Consider the following 19,992-nt stretch of genomic DNA (forward strand, 5'->3'; position numbering starts at 1 on the left):
TGGGAGTACTCAGGCAATGAGAAACAAGCAGAAGCAGATCGTTCATACAACTGTAAATCCACTGTGGTCCTATGGATTGCTAAAGCAAGTTCTGAGGAGGTTTCTCAGTATAGTATTTGACTTGACCCCTGGGTTGTGAAAGGCATTCCATCTTTCGATCACATTACCTTGTTAGAGTCTGGATTCCTTATGTAAGGTTCTGCACTGGCGGCAATATTTCCCATGAGCACCTTTTCAATCTTTGCCACCAAAACTATTTCGGAATGAGGGTTACTTATGGAGAAAACAGCCTGCGGAGACAAGAGGTGAAATTCACTAAGACAGAAGAAGTCCCAATATGTGAGAGAAACGTTTAAATAACTAAAGGCTCCCATGAGCCAAGCACAACTCTTGGCTGCGAGGGCAGGGGCTATTATACTAGTAAGTCACTCTGAAAGCCTTTTCAGCTAAAGAGCAATAATAATAATAATGTTATAAATAAATAACTATAATTTTCAGCTTTAAGGAGTCAAAAGCAAATGCCTGTGGAACTAGTGAAGTTTTAGGTACCTGTTTTGGATACTTCAGCCATTCTTCTGGAAACCCCTTGACCTGTGGTTCCTCGTCTTTGGTGCCAGCAGACTCAATAGTACCATTTTCCAATGAGGGTGAAGGACCTGACATCATCTGTCTAACCAGAGTATGGTTTAGATCCACGTGAAAATCAGCAGAGAGCTTCCTGCTGTCCCGTATATCAAAAAGAGCCACGCTCACAAAGAAAGGCTCAATCTGGAGGCAAAGAGCAGGAACGAAAAGTGAAAAATCAGGATAATAGCAGGCTAAAAGAATTTAAAAAAAAAAAACCAAAAAATCAAAAAAACCATGATCATGGCCACTGGTCATGGCCACTGGTCATGGCCACTGATCATGACCAAGATCATGGCCACTGGTCCCATCACCTCCTGGCAAATAGAAGGGGAAGAAATGGAGGCAGTGAGAGATTTTACTTTCTTGGGCTCCTTGATCACTGCAGATGGTGACAGCAGTCACGAAATTAAAAGACGCCTGCTTCTTGGGAGAAAAGCAATGACAAACCTAGACAGCATCTTAAAAAGCAGAGACATCACTTTGCCGACAAAGGTCCGTATAGTTAAAGCTATGGTTTTCCCAGTAGCGATGTATGGAAGTGAGAGCTGGACCATAAAGAAGGCTGATCGCCGAAGAATTGATGCTTTTGAATTATGGTGCTGGAGGAGACTCTTGAGAGTCCCATGGACTGCTAGAAGATCAAACCTATCCATTCTTAAGGAAATCAGCCCTGAGTGCTCCCTGGAAGGACAGATCGTGAAGCTGAGGCTCCAATACTTTGGCCACCTCATGAGAAGAGAAGAATCCTTGGAAAAGACCCTGATGTTGGGAAAGATTGAGGGCACTAGGAGAAGGGGACGACAGAGGACAAGATGGTTGGACAGTGTTCTCGAAACTACGAACATGAGTTTGACCAAACTGCGGGAGGCAGTGCAAGACAGGAGTGCCTGGCGTGCTATGGTCCATGGGGTCACGAAGAGTCGGACACGACTAAACGACTAAACAACAACAACAACAAAAGAATTTAAGTTTAAGCTGCAAGGTTTACAGTGTAATCCTATGCACTGTAAAACTCAGATCAAGTGGCATAAGGCATGGGACCGAGAAGCAGCAAGAAGTGACTTCAACTCTCACCATGAAGGAGAATTGGCCCCATTAATCTCTGAGGAAGGGCCATAACTTAGTAAGAGAACTGTAGAAGGTCTCAGGTTCAATCCCTGGCATCTCCAGGCAGCGGCAGAGCAAGGCGATCGGGCGCTTGGGGCAGCACGTGTGGCTTGCGCTCAGGGCTAGGGCCAGCTGGGGCAGGATGCTCTGCAGGGCCCCTGAAGAGTCTGCTTGCCTCCTCCCACTCAGTTGCCCTACAGCTGAGGGGGAGGTGATGGGCGGACTGTTTGGGGCAGGATGGAGCTGGCGGGCGCCCAAGCCACCACGTCACCTCCAGGAGCTGGCCAGCATTTTGTCACCCCCCTCAGTGGTTACATCTGGGGTGACCCGCCCCTACAGCACCCCCTTCCTCCGCCCCTGTCACCAGGTAGGCCAGGGAATGCTCCCTGTCCGAAACCCTGGAAAGCCACTGCCAGGCTCACAATACTGAGCTAGATGAATGGAAACAGTATTAGGAAGTTTCCTCTGTTGAGTTCAGGCAACTTCTTTCCAGAGGTGTGTGTATAGGTTTGAAGCCCCACACTGCAATTATATACATGCTTATATGGATAATTGTACTCAATGTAGGGCTGCCATGCATCCGGAATTTCTCAGACATAATCTGAATTCATCTGTCGAAATTGGCACCAGGGCGGAATTTTCGGAAAGTGGCTGAAAGGTCTGGGAAAACTTGGGCATATGGCAGCCCATATAGGAAGTGTTGATTTTTTTGGTGATTACCTAACAAATAGGTTTTTTTAAAAAAATCTTTTTTTGGGGGGGGATTTTGCAAAAAAATCTCAACAATTTTTGTGCCCAGATTTTCACTTTGTGAAATATGGCAAGTGAGATATACTCGGAGTCGAAAGTGAATTCCATGCTCTTTATTTGGCTTGTAGTAGCAACAGAAGAAGAGAAGAACGGCTATTTCCCCAAAACGTCTCCTTATATACATTATTTACACAATGGGCCTTGCGTGATTGGCTACTTCAGGGCGGAACCTGTAGGCCAATCAGGTTGCTGATTCACTTCTGCCAGCAGCCTGATTGGCTGCTCCTGCAGGCCAATCAGGTTGCTGATCCACTTCTACCTGGAGCTGGATTGGGTGGCTCCTGCGGACCAATCAGACTGGTGCATTCTGGATCCTATTGTTCTAGGCTTCAGCTCAGTACATAACAGCAACCCTAACTCTATAGGACTTACTTTTGAGTAGGCATGGACAGAATTGCATTGTTAATCAGTTTAACAAGCAAAATTTTGCTGATTAATGTACCGGGGTAAGTTTTAATAGGGAAGGCCGCGTTTTATTTTGTTTGAGACTGCATTAGGTCTGTAACTGATGAAAGTAACTAAAAAGAAAATGCTTATTATGGTGTTTTCCTCTAAGTTTTTAAAGAGTTGGATTAAGTTTAGCCAGTAAATGAAATCTGGTTCACATTTGAACTAGGAATCCTTGTTTCAAGCTAACACTGGTCAGTTTTAACAAGGCAACTTCAAACAAAAAATTATGAAGGAACCAGACTCTGAAACCTGGGTTCCTGGCTTGAATGTAACACTAAGCTCAGGTTTCTTAAAAGTAGAAAGAAACCTGGCAGTTCTCCTGGTCACAGAGGATGGGGAGAGGAGTGTGCAAGCCCACAGGACCGCCTCTCCCAGTATGCCCCGCAGAGGACCTTAAGGTCCATAAATAGCAACACCTTAGAGATTCCAGGCCCTAAGGAAGTCAGATTAGCCTCAACCAGAGTCAGGGCCTTTTTAACATTGGCTCCAGCCTGGTGGAACACTCTGTCTCATGGGACTAGGGCCCTGCGGGATTTGATTTCTTTCCGCAGGGCCTGTAAGACAGAGGTGTTCCGCCTGGCCTTTGGGCCTGGAATCAACTTGATCCCCTCCCCCTTTTTCTTTTTCTGATGAGGCTGCATTTAAATTTTAATGTTGTATTTAATCTTGTTTTTAAGCTGTATTTTAATTAATTGTTTTGTATTCGGTGTTAGCTACCCTGAGCCCGGTCTTGGTTGGGGAGGGCGGGTATAAATAAATTTTATTATTATTATTATTATTATTATTATTATTATTATTATTATTATTATTCATGCTCAGTGAGGTTCATCCATGTAGCACTAAACCATGGTTTAGTGTTATGTGCGACCCAAGCAATGTGTGCATATTCCTTTTAAATTAGTTTGGCCGTTGTTTGTTCGATGATATGCTTTCAGCTAGGTTTATAAAATGTGTTTCTATCCATTTCTGCAATTTCTATCAACCTGTTCCAACCCATCAACTAACACTCCATATGATAGTTGCTTGCTCTCCACTTTTTGGAAATCCTGCCTTAGCAAAAAAACAAAAACCCACAAAATAAATAAAATAAGAGCAATTATGCACTCGCCCCATTCTCACTACAACTATGATTTTGCCAGCATTTTCATCCTGCCAAAAAAGTATTGACTGGCATGTGCAAAATAAACACTGCTGATGTCATCTGCTAATGAAAGAAATCAGTGTCTTCTCCAAAAACCACAGAAATTGCATTGTCAGAACCTAACTGACACAGTCCCTTCAACCTCCCCTCTGTAACATAGACACTGGTAAAAATCTGATGCTCCTGAACTGGTATTTTGTAATTTATTCCAAGGCAGCTTTTATTTAGTTCCTATTTTCAACAAATACATTATATTTTGGACTTCTAGTTATTTTTTATTTTGTCATTTTGATGTAAAAATTAGAAACAGTTTTCTGGAGAAATGTTAAATTGGATCCAATATAAGCTAGTCATGTTTAAATTCCATTGAAAGTTGTAGCAAACTTGTCCCATTGATTTCAGTAGGACTAAAGCATGACTAGTTTAGCCTGGGTCCAAACCATGGGCTGCAATTCTGCATGCTATTCCATGTGCAGTGAGATGAGCTCTATTTCAACTTATAGACTGATCCAAGGTCCCTCATCAGACAGCAGACACTGATCTTTTCTCCCAAGGCCCCACACCCCGAATTACATTACATAAAAGTGAATAGGTAAAGACACAGAAACTCATTTATTTGTATGAGGTTTGATCGAAAGCCTGATGGAGCCAGCTTTTGTACTGATTAAGGTCAGGTAGTTGCAAGCCCCTATTAAGATAGATATTAAAATGAAAAAAGAGGCTTAGCATCATTTCTCTCTTTTTGTCTTAAATCTATAAGGAAACTGTGTTTCAAAAATATGTGTACATTCAGTGTTGTTTATATAAATTGATTTATATAACATCACCACTCTTTATACATAAATAACAGCAAAAAAAAAATTCAGAATAAAACCTGCTGTTTTTACCAAATCCCCATGAAAAGCAACAGGCTTCAGAATGGATTTGAGTCACTCTCTTGAGGAAACAAAGCAGTGGCTTCATTCACATGCAACACTGGCTATAAACCAGGCATCCTCAAACTTCGGCCCTCCAGATGTTTTGGACTACAATTCCCACCATCCCTGACCACTGGTCCTGTTAGCTAGGGATCATAGGAGTTGTAGGCCAAAACATCTGGAGGGCCGCAGTTTGGAGATGCCTGCTATAAACCATGGCTACAGAAACTGCACCCGTGCAATGCAGATCAATGTCTCTGCTTTGCTACTCCTTTCTTAGAGTGGGGAAATGAACCACACAGCACATCTGGCTTAGTATTATGTGGGAACCAGGGCTCATGGGTTGTTTCTCCCCAACAGGGCCAGAAAAGACATTACACAGCCTGAGACTGGAATAACTATCCTTTTTTTCCTCCCCACCACTTCCTCTTTCCTCTCTCACTGCCGCCACCATCTCCTCCCTCCTCCCTCCCTATATTCCTTTTCTGGCCTGATCAGCCACAGGTGCTTCTACCTTCACTCTGAGGAAAGAGTGCAGGGGGGGGGAGTCCTCTCCCAGAGCAAGGCATCATGGGTAAGGTCACCAAGAGATTGCCTGGCACTTTAAAGTACAGCTCAAAAATGCATTCACTAATTTCCTTTGTTCTTTGTTCTGCAGATTTGTTCTTCGTTTCTGCTCATGGTTTGTTTATTCATTTATATTTATTTATTTACTAGCTGTACCCTGCCACGCGTTGCTGTGGTTCAGTGCAAGAAATGGAAAATAAAATTGCTACACAATGGCGTCTATTCCTTTGATGTCCATTGGAGGGCGCTATGTTTTTTAAAGACAAATTCAGGTTTTTACCTGTCACAGGTATGCTATCTGTCCATTCTAAGTGCATGCAAACATGTGCGTATTCCCATGTGACGTTGTGGCCAAATTTGAATGCAAGCGGTCAAGCGGTTTCGGAGAAAAGTGGACTTTAACAAACATGGACCTTTTACATTTTAAGATTGCATTTACACCCCACCTTTCCCCCAAGAAGCTCAGGGTTCTGCCACTCCTCATTTAGTCCTCACAAGAACCCTGTAAGGTAGGTTAGGCTGAGAGTCAATAAGTGGTCCAACATTATCAAGTGAGCTTCGTGGCTAAGTGGGGATTTGAACCCTGGTCTCCCTGGTACCAGCCTGACACTCTAACCGCTACACCACATTAGCACTTGTTTGCATGTGATGCTAAGCCAGCAATTCCATGATTTGTTTCTCCACTCCAGGAAGGGAAGAGCAAAGTGCAGACTGCTCAAACTTTACACACCAGCATGCAGCTCATGGAGACCCCAATGTCCCTATGCTTTACTGGCCAATATTGTGCCTGACCATGGCCAGTGTCTTGATATAAGCCCCCTACCTCTGCTTAAGACTTACATTGGTGACGGGGTCACTTTCATTATCAGAAACGCAAGCCTGCAGATTCAGATTAAGGGATTTGCATGTTATCATGATTCGCTTGGCATCCTTTTCCTGGAAAGGCTTGGGCAATGAATCTGCTGCCGGAAATTCCTTTCTTTGAGGATTCGAGGCCTGCAATAAAGACACTGGGATAATTAGCTGATTGAAGTTATAGTTATAGGAAGTTATAGGAAAAACAGTTGTAAGATCAGAGATCCAGTGACAGGCAGCATAAAATTCATTTCTTTGCAAGCTAGTTTTTGAAGAGAGACAGTATGTGGGACACTCCTGATAGTTCCAATGCCCTCATAATTGTGATGAATGGTGGCCCAGGAGGGAGTTTTCCTTGTGGCAGCCCTTAAATTGTGATTGATTGATTGAGTTTACTTCTATGTCATTTTTCCACAATGAGCTGTGCCCAAAGCAGTTTACAGCAAACATTCAAAACATTGAAATACAGAACATTAGAAATACGTACGAATATACAAAATACAGAGCAGGGTCAGTAAACTGTGGAACTCCCTCCACACAGAGCTGCATTTAGCATTTTCATTACACAGCTTCCATTGTATGTTGATTACAAACCTTTTTAGTCTGACCCTGGACATTTAAGGTTGTGGTTTTTTTGTTTTTGTTTTGTAGAACCCACCCTTTCCACTTTGTTTAATTTATACTCTGTAGCTTTTGCTTAGAATTGTTTTAACTTGTATTTATAATTGCATATAAACTGTTCTACTTGTTTTTAAGTGTATGCTTGTATTACTGTAATCTGCCCTAGGCAGATTACAATGAAGAGTGGGTAGGAAATCATGTGAATCAAAGCAATAATAAAGGCAAAGCAGTGAGAATGACACAGCTGCCTCCCCAATGGACATGTTGGTCACTTTTAGCTTTCTCTCACCTGACAATATAAAGCAACAAAGAATAATACTTACAGCAATATCGGGATCTAGGGAGAACAGATTCAACCTATCCATATTTCGAGATGCTCTGACAGTTTCTTCTGTTTCTGTGAGGTACTGCAACAACAACACCCTCTTATTCTACAGGTAAACATCTCATTAGCTCAAATTGCTTCATGTCAGGGGTTCAAATTTGGCCCACAAAGCTATTTCCCACTCCCTGCAACACACACATATTAAAATGTGTCTCTTTTTATTGCTGGTATTTCTCCCTCTTTTTGAATGTTAGCCTGCAAAGCAAACCCAGGTGGGAAATCTACATTTAATCTGGGGCAGAATCTCTAAAACATTCAAGAATATCACATTGGTGCAATTCAGATAATCCTGTATTATTTTGAGTAACTCATTTAACCTAATTATCAACTATGTTTAATTTCATCCAACACTGTTGTTTGTAATTAAAATACATACTTATTTCCAGTGCTATAGCAAATTATTTCGGTACCACATTATAAATTATAATTATAAATTTGCCAACAGCAAAGTAACAAACACCAAGCTGGAAATCCATAAACAGTAAGTGGCAAGGCAACTCTTCAAAATCTGACACTAGGTATGCAAATTGTTGTAAGAGAGTCAAATTTACATTCACGTGCTCTGATTTGGAAAAACCTCAAGCTGTTCAGATGAATATTTTCCAAATCAGTATTATTTTTGGCTTTAATTGTAAACTCTAATCATGAAGCCTAAATTATTTCAGTTTTGTTTCCTGCCATCTACAAGACGCCTTGTTGTTAACAATGAAAAAAATATCATGAAGCACCAGCATTAATGTGGCAGCATGTACTGTGAAGAAATTTTAACAGGTGCATTCTGCTATGCCTCATATTACTCCCGGTACTATTTTAAAAGTTTGCAACTGAGGTTAACCACATAAATGGCTCCATAGTGGCTAAGATGCCTTTCGAATGGCTTGTGGACAAAGTCATCTGTCTCCAGCAAGCCCAATCTCCACCCATTTTGCACCCGGTACTATGCCAAAATGACACATCTTTAGATAGCAGTTGTTCCCAGCAAAACCTATATCCTCTCCTATCAAAAAAGGTTAGATTTGGAGGAGCAATTTTAGTAAACGGTTGAATTTACTTCAACAAGGCCTAGTGATGGAGACCAACTTGGATGCTTTAAAAGGGGATTAGACAAATTTGTAGTCAAGATGGCTAGTTTCTACCTCCACTGTCAGAGCCAGGACCAGCTGGGAATAGGGTTGCCAGACTCAATAGAGGACAGAACTTCTGTGCCTTTAATTGCCCTGCTCTCTTTTGAGTCTGGAAACCTTAAAGAGAAACCAGCAGACCCTTTGCTTGTAAATTAAACAAAGGGTCTGCTGGTTTCTCTTTAAAGTTTCCAGACTCAAAAGAGAGCAGGGCAATTAAAGGCACAGAAGTCCTGTCCTCTATTGAGTCTGGCAACCCTAGCTGAGAATCACAAGTAAGAAGAATTTTGTTGCACTCAGGTCCTGCTATTGGGCTTTCCAGAGGCATCTGGTTGGCCACTGTGAGAAAAGGATGCTGGACTACATGGCACTTAGGCCTGACCCAGCAGGGTTTTTCGTATGTTCTTATCCTGATGAAGAGAGTTGAATGGTCCTAGGCTGGTTTGCAAGGCTGGAGCTGCATGGTGCATCTTGCCACTAGAGCAGGGCACTTCAGACCGCAGATGTGAATGCTTAGCTTTGGCATATGCAACACGCAGAGGTTATTACTGTTATTTTTTAAAACAACAACAACAACAACGGTAGTCTCTTACTTTTGAAAAATCTGGATGCAGGCTATTCTCCGAAGAATCAGTTTCCTCTTGTGGACAATCATAGTTCATCGACATGTCTTCCAAATCTTAAAAAATGAAAAGCACAACTGAAGATTCAGAATCAAAAAATCTTTATTTGCATCAGGCACTAGCCATAGCAATAAAATAAAATGTACTGAAGATAGAGGTAAAAACATAACTATAGAAAATACAATATAAAAAAAATTCCTTCAGTAGCACCTTAAAGACCAACTAAGTTTTTATTTTGGTATGAGCTTTCGTGTGCATGCACACTTCTTCAGATACACTGGAAACAGAAGTGTCAGGCCCTTATATATATATACAGAGGGTGGTGGGGGTGGGTGGGGATGGGTGATGGGCATGATCAAGCCAACATTATGCATGATCAAGCTTTCTTTAGCACCTCAGCCCTTGTTTTCCCCCCCAGGACTAATTGCAGCCATCAGCAGCCATCCACAGGTTTACCACTCCCATCAGCCCATCACCCACCCCCACCACCCTCTGTATATATATATAAGGGCCTGACACTTCTGTTTCCAGTGTATCTGAAGAAGTGTGCATGCACACAAAAGCTCATACCAAAATAAAAACTTAGTTGGTCTTTAAGGTGCTACTGAAGGAATTTTTTTATTTTGCTTCGACTCAGACCAACACGGCTACTTACCTGTATATAGAAAATACATTTTGGGGTTTTTACATCAACCATCAAATAACATATCTTATTCTAATTGCCCCCGCTAAAAACTTTGCAGTTTTTGCTGTCACCAGATCATCTTGATCTGCTAAAAGAAAGGACACAGTAGCAATGGTTGAGCGACCTGGCATGGACAATAATAGAAGGGTAATAACCTCACTCCTCAAATCTTTTTAAAGAGTGCAAGCCAGAAGCACATGAGCCACTGACTCAATACTGCCATCTCCACAGGAATATAACCATTTTTCCTGTGGAAAATCGACCCTCAAGCACAGCCAAAGGCAGTATATTCAATCTTGTGAGAGCGCGCCTGTATTTTGGAATTGTTAAATTTTGCGAACAGGGTGCCAAAGTTTCAAAATGACTAGGTGGAAAATAATCATACCATGGACAAAATTTCCTTATTGTGGCCAGATGATTCTGTCACTCGATATCATATAGGCGCTACCTAATTAACAACTGAAGATTAATTTCTCCCAAATTCTTTAATGATGAAATCTCTGATCTGATACATGTGCAGGGGCTCTCCTGCTTGCTTTTATAAGTTGCCCTCTGCACATCAAATGGGAGGGGAGAAAAGAGCACGAGAACTTTGCCAAACAGCTCTGTGTGCCTATCAGTGATATACTTCTACTAGCGTCACAACTTCTAGCTACACAACGTCATTTTCCCTTCCTCTCCACCCCCCATGCACCTCCTATATCTGCCCCAGATTTTCTTCTAGTCTCCCAGAGCAGTTTTTAGGAGGGTGTGCATGGAGAGGAGAGGAAGTTCTGTTGTGCAGAAGTCCTTGAGCCAGAAGAATTACGTTGTTAGATACTGTACTGCCCACTGTCCATCTAGAAAGAAAACCATTAGAGAAACATTTTAAAAAAACATTTTCATCAATACCGATTAGCCGAGGACTGCCACTCTCATCACAAAACCTCTTTAGCAACGGAACATCTCTGTGGCTGTCAAGTAACCATCTTCTGCTGCTGCGATGTGTCAAATAAAAGTTGCTATTCTCTTGTGGAATTATGACTCACATGTAGATATGCCCTGTGGTTGACGGAAGGCTTAATAAGAGCATAGGCTCTTCCACTGCGTCTCCTTTGATGTAAATGCATTTTGAATCATAGGGCAGGTCTCACTATATAAGGTCTCCTAAACCTTTAACAGTGTGATTGTTTTGTGGCTTCCTGCCCCAATATATAAATCAGATGGAAACGAAGTGATAGAAATGCTTTTGCTAATAACCTGTATGTACTGGTTTATACCATGTTGTTCTGAAGGACAGCTAGCACAACTTTTAAAGCATCCAACACGATGCAGTTAACAACAGGGATTCCAAACAATTAATGCTTCAACAATTAATGCAAAGGGGGTGGGGAAGCAAAGCTTTACTTTTATCATTGTTTTTTTTAAAAAATGCAATGCACCCAAAATTATTAAAGGCATTCCCTGTTACCAAATTTCAGATCTGTGATGTCTGCGCTCTTCCTCTCTTGAACGGACCCTTCTGGATTTATCTGCAGGATCTTGTTGAGAGTGAAAATCCATTCATCCATATCTTGCTCATTTTCAGCTGCCAGCACAAAGTATGTCAAGTCATTCATTTTCAGCTCAAAGGCATGTTTTCGAAGCCTGTTATTCTATTGGATCAAGATATTTATAAGAAGCAGGGAGGAAGCAATGGGAAAAAAGCATTAAACTATAATGACAAATCCTATATTGAATAAATAGAACAAGAAGTAGCATCTGTAAGTTGCAGATACAAATGTTCTCCTTAGGTGGGTAATTGGGAATCGATAGTGGTAGAAGCAATGGAAAGTTTCTGTACCTCCTATACCTCAATCAATAAAAGAAAAAGAAAAGGAAAATTCTGTGACTTATTCTGAGTCACATCAATGGCCCATCTTAGGTCAGTGCTGTTTACACTGACTGGCAGCAGTTCTAGGGATTTAAACTGAGACCTACAAAAGAGATGCTCTACACACCGAGCTACAGCCTTGCTAAGTCTTAGGTATTTAAAGTTTCAGTTTATTTCAAGACTATCCCTGAACAGATGCTTGGCAACTTGATCCAATAATGTCTCCCCAGTTCCACTCAGTTCATTTGGGCTTACTCTCAAGTATGTGGGGCCACAAACCTAGTTGCTTATAATAGTAAGGTTGAAAGTTGTCTACAGCTGTAATGCTCAGAAAGTTTGCACAAGGCAGTTGTATACCAATATTTTTATATGGTGCTCTAATACTCTCTTATGCTGGCCCCTACATAGTATCTATGCTTTTTGGGCCACCAGAGTGATGGACCTTGCTACTTGGTTGTGTAAAACTGGATTTGTCAGGCTTGTATGGTAGAGCTGAATAGAAGATCCCTCCCCCTGTGCAAGCAAGTCACCCTGTAATAACAGCCAGATCTTTCAGGTCATTGCTTGAATTGGCTATTGATTAGCACTTTAAAGCAGACATAGCCAACACGGTGCCCTTCAGATGTTTTGGACTACAACTCCCATCAGTTACATCTTTCATGGCCAATGGCTGTCCACAACATCTGGAGAGCACTGCTATCCTTGCTTTAAAGAGGAGACTGGATTGATATTCAATAATTGCAGACAGGCTAAACTGTATTCAGAAAAGTGCTGGAAACAACAACCCCACATCCCACACATGCATTTTGTCAAAATGCAAAGTAATGTTCAGAACAGAAAACAACGTCAATAGAAAAAAGAGACAGTGTATCCCAATGGAAGCCAAGCAAAATAACTGGGTTGAAATGCATTGAAATATAAAAGCCAGCTAGTGTTTTACATGGCTACTGGTACTGCATGGCCTTTGATCTCTGTCTGCTGACTTAATTGAATTCCTTATAAACGACTTCTTTATAGCATTCCATAACATGCAAATACTTTCTCTCCCAAGAAACACATACAAAGGGGGAGCCCTCTCTTTTAATCTGCACTCAAATTATTCTTTCCTTGCATCTCATTCAGTTCTTAAAGAACAAGAAAGCATCTTGGAAGATGTGACTTACTTGGAAGATTAAAAATCTGCCAAAGATTCAACTATAGACTGAATCCTTGGTTTATTAAGAAGATGCAAATGAACAGCCTTCATGAAAGCAAGGAACAAATGTCATTTAATTTGAATGTTTTCTATACTCGGCACTTCACCTTTTCTGCAAAGTCATTCAAATTAGATGACAAAATGTTATCGAGATTCTTTTTTTTGAATAGCAAAAATCATTTTCACATGCTGAGCACTTAAACATACCAAATATGTATTTGTAAGATGTGCTTCAAAGTTTTGGCAAGCCTAAAAGGTTCTGTGCAAAAGCTTCTTTTTCACATCTACAGCCAAATATTTCCTTATGTGGCAAAGTTAATATAATGTGTGTTCTCTCCCCCCCCCCCCCCGCCCATTTGATTCTTTACTGCTCCTACTACTGGAAAAATTGGCTTTAGACTCTCCCACATTTAAGTTCAACACTATAGTATACATAAAGAATGTCACAAACACCACATCATATAGGTTGAGATAGATATTCCAGGCTTAGCCCAGATTATGTCTAATGTCTACTGGAACTATTCATCTCTTAAAAGATCACAGAGTGGTTTGAGAAGTAATTCATATTTAGAGTTTATTTAGGTTTTAACTTTCCAACAGCTATTTTATGTTACGTAGACCCAGGCCTACGTATTAATTCACATATAAACCTCTCCCCCCCCCCCCAATCACATATGCCAGAGAAAGTAGAAGATCAAAATAACTACGAATACAGTAATTCTAATGGACTGGATATATTGAGTTTCCATGATGTGAAATACTTTATTCCACACCAAATAGCTGAACAGCCAACAGCAAACATGGAGAATTAGAAAGTTGGGTGGCTGCACTACAACATGTGGTGCCTGAAAGTTTTCACCAATAGGGCAAATAGCACCAGCAGGGCAATTTAAGTCTGAGAAAGTGGTATGGGGAAGTACTTTCTGTCCCAGGATTGCTATCCCAATCTGATCTGAATCCCACCCTTATCACTGGCTATGTGACACAATTACCGTATATTCTGGCATATAAGACGACTGGGCGTGTAAGACGACCCCCAACTTTTCCAGTTAAAATATAGAGTTTGGGATAGACTCACCGTATAAGAAATATGACCCAGCGTATAAGACGACCCCCGACTTTTGAGATGATTTTCCTGGGTTAAAAAAGTAGTCTTATATGCAGGAATATACAGTAACTAACTGTCCCCAGCCTCTAGTCAAGGTTCAACAGATAATACACATGTACTTAACTAAAGTAAAAGTTGCTGAATATGTGGGCACAGATCTCCAGGTATCTTATCTAATTTGCCCCTCAGACTTCTACTTTCTTCTCCTCTGCTTGTTGAGCTCTAAGAAACCTCTGGCTTCCAGAACAACAAAAGTTCCAGAGGTTCTGATTTAGAGGTTGCAAATGGCAGGTCTGTTTGTTCACACTTCTTGTCCAACAATACTTTGTTCTCTTGATCAACTCATTTTTATCTCTGAAAATACCACCTGCTAAGAGATAGGGGAAGGGACCCAGGTGGCGCTGTGGGATAAACCACAGAGTCTAGGGCTTGCTGATCAGAAGGTCGGCGGTTTGAATCCCTGCAACAGGGTGAGCTCCCATTGCTTGGTCCCAGCTCCTGCCCACCTAGCAGTTCGAAAGCACATCAAAGTCCAAGTAGATAAATAGGGACCACTCCGGCGGGAAGGTAAACGGCGTTTCCGTGCACTGCTCTGGTTCGCCAGAAGCAGCTTTGTCATGCTGGCCACATGACCCGGAAGCTGTCTGCGGACAAATGCCGGCTCCCTCGGCCTATAGAGCGGGATGAGCGCCGCAACCCCAGAGTCGGACACGACTGGACCTGATGGTCAGGGGGCCCTTTACCTTTTAAGAGATAGGGGAAACAAATAATCTTTTCCAAAGCTTGGAATTAACATTTCCAAATGTTCCATGTATGTGACATATGGATCTAGACTAGCCATGCTGGTTAAGGTTGATGTGAGCTGGAGTCCAACCATGTATGGAAGGATACAGGTTCCCCATTCTTGGTCAACTTACCAAACAAAACGTAGGCAGGATTCAACAGGATAAAGTGAACTTTGAATATCTATGTTACCATAATTGTATTTCAAAGAGGGGGGACGACGACTCTGTAACAATAACTAAAATATAAGAATGCTGAAAAATTTCTGTATGTGGGAAAAATGGGGTCTTGTTCCCAGGTGAGGGATAGGGGTGGGGAACATGTGGCCCTCTAGATGTTGTTAAACTACAACTCCCACAGTCCCTGGCAATTAGTCATGCTGACAGGGGCTGATGGGAGATGGAGTTCAACAACATCCAGAGAGGGATGCAGGTTCATAGGTGCCAACTCCCAGATTGAAAAATCCGGGATTGGCAGCGTCGTGCATCGGAAGTCACACTGCGGCCATTTTGGAACTGGGCACAGTAGCACCGGAAGTCGCTTCTATGCATGCTCTGCCCATTTCCAAAATGGCCACAGCGTCAGAAATCGCTTCTGCGCATGTCCAGAGACTCCAGACATGCACAGAAGGAGCCTCCCTGGGCCGGTAAGAATCCGGGGGATTTACGGGTGTTTTTTTTTTAAAAAAAATCTGGGCTTCCAGTGGGAAACAGCTGGAAAAACAGGGGTTTCCCGGGGAATACGGGAGACTTGGCAGCTATGTGCAGGTTCCCTATCTCCACCTTAAAATAATGTGCTTCAGTTTGCTCCTTTTGAATAAATGGGATAAGTAATGTAATGTGTTATTGAAAGGCACTGTAGAACAGGGGCGTAGCGTGGGGGGGGGGCTGTGGGGGCAGGGGCCCTGGGCGCAAAATCTGGGGGGCCATCTGGGGGGCGCCAAAGCCGGCATGTCCATAAAGGCGGACTGCGGGCTGTAGGTTCGAAGGGTGGTGGCGGCAGCGGCGGCAGCGGCGGCTGAGAGCTGCGCGCCCATCCCAGCAGCCTCCACCCTGCCCCGCACGCCCCGCCTTCAGCGCCGGAGCGCCCCGCCTGCCTTGCCGAGCCCGTGGGAGGAGGAGGCAGCGGAGGCAGCGAAGGACGCAGGAGGCCGCCTCCCGTGTCTGCCGGGGGGCGTAGTCGGCCCCCTGCACCAGCCCCTCCCCGCCTCCGCATCATACCCTCTGTCAGCCAATAGGGCTCAGGGGGGCGGAGTCCAGCTGCAGCGGGAGAATTTCTCTTTGCTGGGCTTCCGGCGAGGCATCATGGCGCGCGCCACGGAGCTGAGCCGCTGAGACCGCCACCGCGTGAGTACCAGCCTATCCTGCCCTATATCCCCTCTAATCCAAACTCCCGGAGGTGGGGGAGCTTTGTTGGCTCTTGTGGTGTGGTCTATTCTGGGAAAGGTATACACAGCCCCAGGCAAAACATTTATTTTCCTCTGGTGGTCACATGGCTTGCACTCTTGATTTTGTGTTTTGTGCAAGTTGGAGTACAAGATACACATTCTTACTGGGTCACAGAGGTTTTGGAGCATCTTTGTAGCTTGTCCTTGGGTTATAACTTCCTGTATATGTTTCCTGGTGTGTGTGTGCTTTATTATTATTATTATTATTATTATTATTATTATTATTATTATTATTATTATTAGACAACACTCAAAAAGAGTCAAACAAACAAAAATAAATACATTCCAGCCCATGTTACCACTGAAAGGACTACAGTGGTACCTCGGTTTATGAACACAATTGGTTCTGGAAGTCTGTTCATAAACTGAAGCGTTCATAAACTGAAGCGAACTTTCCCATTGAAAGTAATGGAAAGTGGATTAATCTGTTCCAGGGGTACTTAAACTGAAGCGTTCATAAACTGAAGCGAAATTTCCCATTGAAAGTAATGGAAAGTGGATTAATCCGTTCCAGATGGGTCTGCAGAATACTTAAACTGAAGCGTTCATAAACTGAAGCATGGGTGTAATTGGTTCCGGAAGTCTGTTCAGAAACTGAAGCGGTCATAAACTGAAGCGAACTTTCCCATTGAAAGTAATGGAAAATGAATTAATCCGTTCCAGATGGGTCCGCGGCGTTCATAAACCGAAAATTCATAAACCGAGGTGTTCATAAACCGAGGTTCCACTGTATAACATATTGGTAGAACTAGAGCATCTGATTTGCAGGCAGAAGGTTTAATCCCTGGCATTTCCAGGTAGGGTTGGGAATGGTTCCTCTCTGAAGCCCTGGAGAGCCGTTGCTAATCAGTGTGGACAATATTGAGCTAGGTAGACCACTAGTCTCACTTGGCATAAGGCAGCCTTCTATGAACATTGAGCAGACAAGCATCATATAGTGGTGTCCACATTAACAACAAGGTTTTATTCCTTCGTGCTTTGGAAGTTAACCCCACTGCATTCAGTGGCCTACATTTAAATAGGCATAAATGGTAGTCTGGCTAAGCCAGGGGTCAGCAAACTTTTTCAGCAGGGGGCCAGTCAGACCTTGTGGGGGGCCGGACTATATTTTTTTGGGGGGGGGGGGAATGAACAAATTCCTATGCCCCACAAATAACCCAGAGATGCATTTTAACTATAAGGACACATTTTACTCATGTAAAAACACCATGCAGGCTCCACAAATAACCCAGAGATGCATTTTCAATAAAAGGACACATTCTACTCATGTAAAAACATGCTGATTCCCGGACCGTCCGCGCGCCAGATTTAGAAGGCGATTGGGCCGCATCTGGCCCCCGGCCTTAGTTTGGGGACCCCTGGGCTAAGCCTTATAAAAGAGTATGAGGAGGGTATGTTGGTCCTGTAATCCATCAAGATTTTCTAGGGGATGCAGGTACTGTACATAGATATTGGCTCAATCTCATTGAACAGGGTATTTAGGTGTATAACCCACAACAACTGAATTTTACCATGGCCTCTTCTGCAGACTGGTTGGAGTCTAGCTGGAGTTTTATTCCAGGATTTGAATGACAGAGCTAGTTGATTATGGAAAAATCAATTTAGGATATTCCAACTAAACATTAGGAAGGGCTTTCTATCTGTAAGAACTGTATAACAGTTGCATGGACCAACTCAGGAGGTGGTGGAATCTTCTTCATTGGAGATTTGTAAAGAGAGGTTTGATTGCCATCTGTCAAGGATTATTCAGGTGTGGTTCCCGTGTTGCTTGTGGGATATTTCTGGCGTATCAGAATTATTTACTTTATGCATGAGATTTCAGAATAATGATTGTCAAGCACGTGCTCAACTCCTGCTGTAGTATGCTTATTCTAAGGTGTGTGTGCTCATGTAATTTTTGACGGCTACATTCATAATTTGGTTTTTCATAGGTAAATTGTAGGGTAAACAAGTGTGTTTCAGTGTGGTGTCAGTGGTCTGTGTGGATTTTGAAAGAAACACTTCAGGATTATATTAATTGAGCTATTTTGTTTAGCCAGCCTACCAGAATTTGAGACTGCACAGGAGACACTTAGCTCCCCACCCTGCACTATTATTCTGTGGGAGCAGGACTGCCACTGCTTTGGAACATATAGCAGAGATCATGGTTACAAGGAACAGGTTGGATGTGAAATACATCTGTGTTTGAAATATGATTGGGGGGGGGGCGCCAAATGGTGATCTTGCCTAGGGGGCGCAAATTACTTGCCTTGCCCCGGGTGCTGACAACCCACGCTACGCCACTGCTGTAGAAAAACAACTATGACTAACATTCAACATGCTAGGCTACCAGCCTTCTCTAACAAGTTCCATCTTTTTTAGCAACAGATTTATGATCATCATCACAACTGTCCCTTGGTTATGAATTGATGAAATCACAAAAAGCAGGTAGGATAAAACATTTGTATTATACGGTAGAAGAAACACACTCTGTATTTTGCATGTTTGAAATATATGAATGGATGCTACAACTAAGTTAGATGTTGCTCTGTATTGGAGGTGCTGTGGTCAGTCAGAGAGTATTTGTATCTCTTTTTGAGGCATATTTCCTCTGTTCAGCAAAGACGATAAATATAGTACAGCTGTAGAACTTGAGTATTCTACAGTATCTTACTTTTTCACTGAATGATCCTCAGGTCAATTACAATGGGTTATCATAATACACACACACAAAAGGAGTGGTAACACGTGGTCGTGTGTAGCCACAGAGCTACTATCCTGGCACTGGCATCAATGCTATTTACCTGGATAAGACTAAGGTAGGACAGCAGTGAAGTCAGAGCTACCATTCTACAACCCTGTCAATGTAAGCAGTGGAGAGGCCAGCACTGGGAGACTGGCCCTGTGGCTCTGTACCACTACCACAAAGCCACACCACCCAGCACCCTTTGAGCAATGAATGGGGTCACAGAATGCTTCCTTTTAGCTCCGCAGTCTAAGTCAACTGACAGTAGAAGCCTAGTGGCAGGAAGGAGGAAGAAAATTCTATCCTCACTCAGCTGATGCATGGGCTCAGTTTTGTCTCCCCTGGTGTTATTCCTGGGAGACATCGGGTAGGCAGAAGTACAAAAAAGCTTTAGGGAAAAAAAAACCTTATCAGTGGAAGGGAAAAGCCCAAAGAGCCCAGTGAAGACTGAGGATGCTTAGTGGTTTCTTGCTTTAGTGCAAGAAACTGAAAACCGGAGGGGTATTTTGGAAAAGTGCATGGTTGACAGGAAACCTGAACAGGAGCACTTCACAGTGCAACATTCTGTTTCAGGTCACCCTTGCCTTTCAGTTGGACTGAAAGAAGGATGCCATGGAAGCTGCGAGCAGATGATGCAACAGCCTCCTCTGCACAATGGTTTTATATTGTTTTAATTGCTGCTTTTATTGGAGCAATTGCCGATTTTCACAATGTGCTTAAACAGCCTCAGAAGGGTGGTTTAAGTGGGACATACATTATGTAAACACGCACACATATTCCGGGACATTTGCACATAGCTTATATTTAAAACCCAGCAAAATGGTTTACCTGCACAACCCCCGTACAGGAATCCAAAAAGATGCAGCCTTTGGGTTCCTTTGATATCTTTTCATCTTTGTAGAAGTTCATTATGTATGAGTTGTCTGACAACTGTGTCAGCTGGAAGTAGCGCTTTTTGAATGACTAGGTGAAA

The 19,992-nt window shown here is 42.7% G+C and overlaps 1 protein-coding gene across 10 annotated transcripts in view; it reads right to left on the bottom strand.

Moving 5' to 3' along the window:
* The window catches only part of DOCK10 (dedicator of cytokinesis 10), a 177,961-nt gene that overhangs the window by 71,676 nt on the left and 86,293 nt on the right, over nt 1-19,992 (bottom strand). For all 10 annotated transcript variants that reach the window (XM_088669021.1, XM_035132552.3, XM_035132549.3 and 7 more), the window contains exons 7-13: nt 19,848-19,982; nt 11,360-11,543; nt 9,195-9,280; nt 7,419-7,502; nt 6,460-6,615; nt 550-768; nt 168-290 (exon numbers count right to left, since the gene is read on the bottom strand). In XM_088669021.1, the coding sequence (XP_088525147.1) occupies nt 168-290; nt 550-768; nt 6,460-6,615; nt 7,419-7,502; nt 9,195-9,280; nt 11,360-11,543; nt 19,848-19,982 (987 nt within the window). The remainder of the gene's footprint in view (nt 1-167; nt 291-549; nt 769-6,459; nt 6,616-7,418; nt 7,503-9,194; nt 9,281-11,359; nt 11,544-19,847; nt 19,983-19,992) is intronic.

The sequence above is a fragment of the Zootoca vivipara genome, chromosome 5 (genome assembly GCF_965207765.1).
Source record: "Zootoca vivipara chromosome 5, rZooViv2.hap1.1, whole genome shotgun sequence".
In the NCBI taxonomy this organism is placed as follows: Eukaryota; Metazoa; Chordata; class Lepidosauria; order Squamata; family Lacertidae; genus Zootoca; species Zootoca vivipara.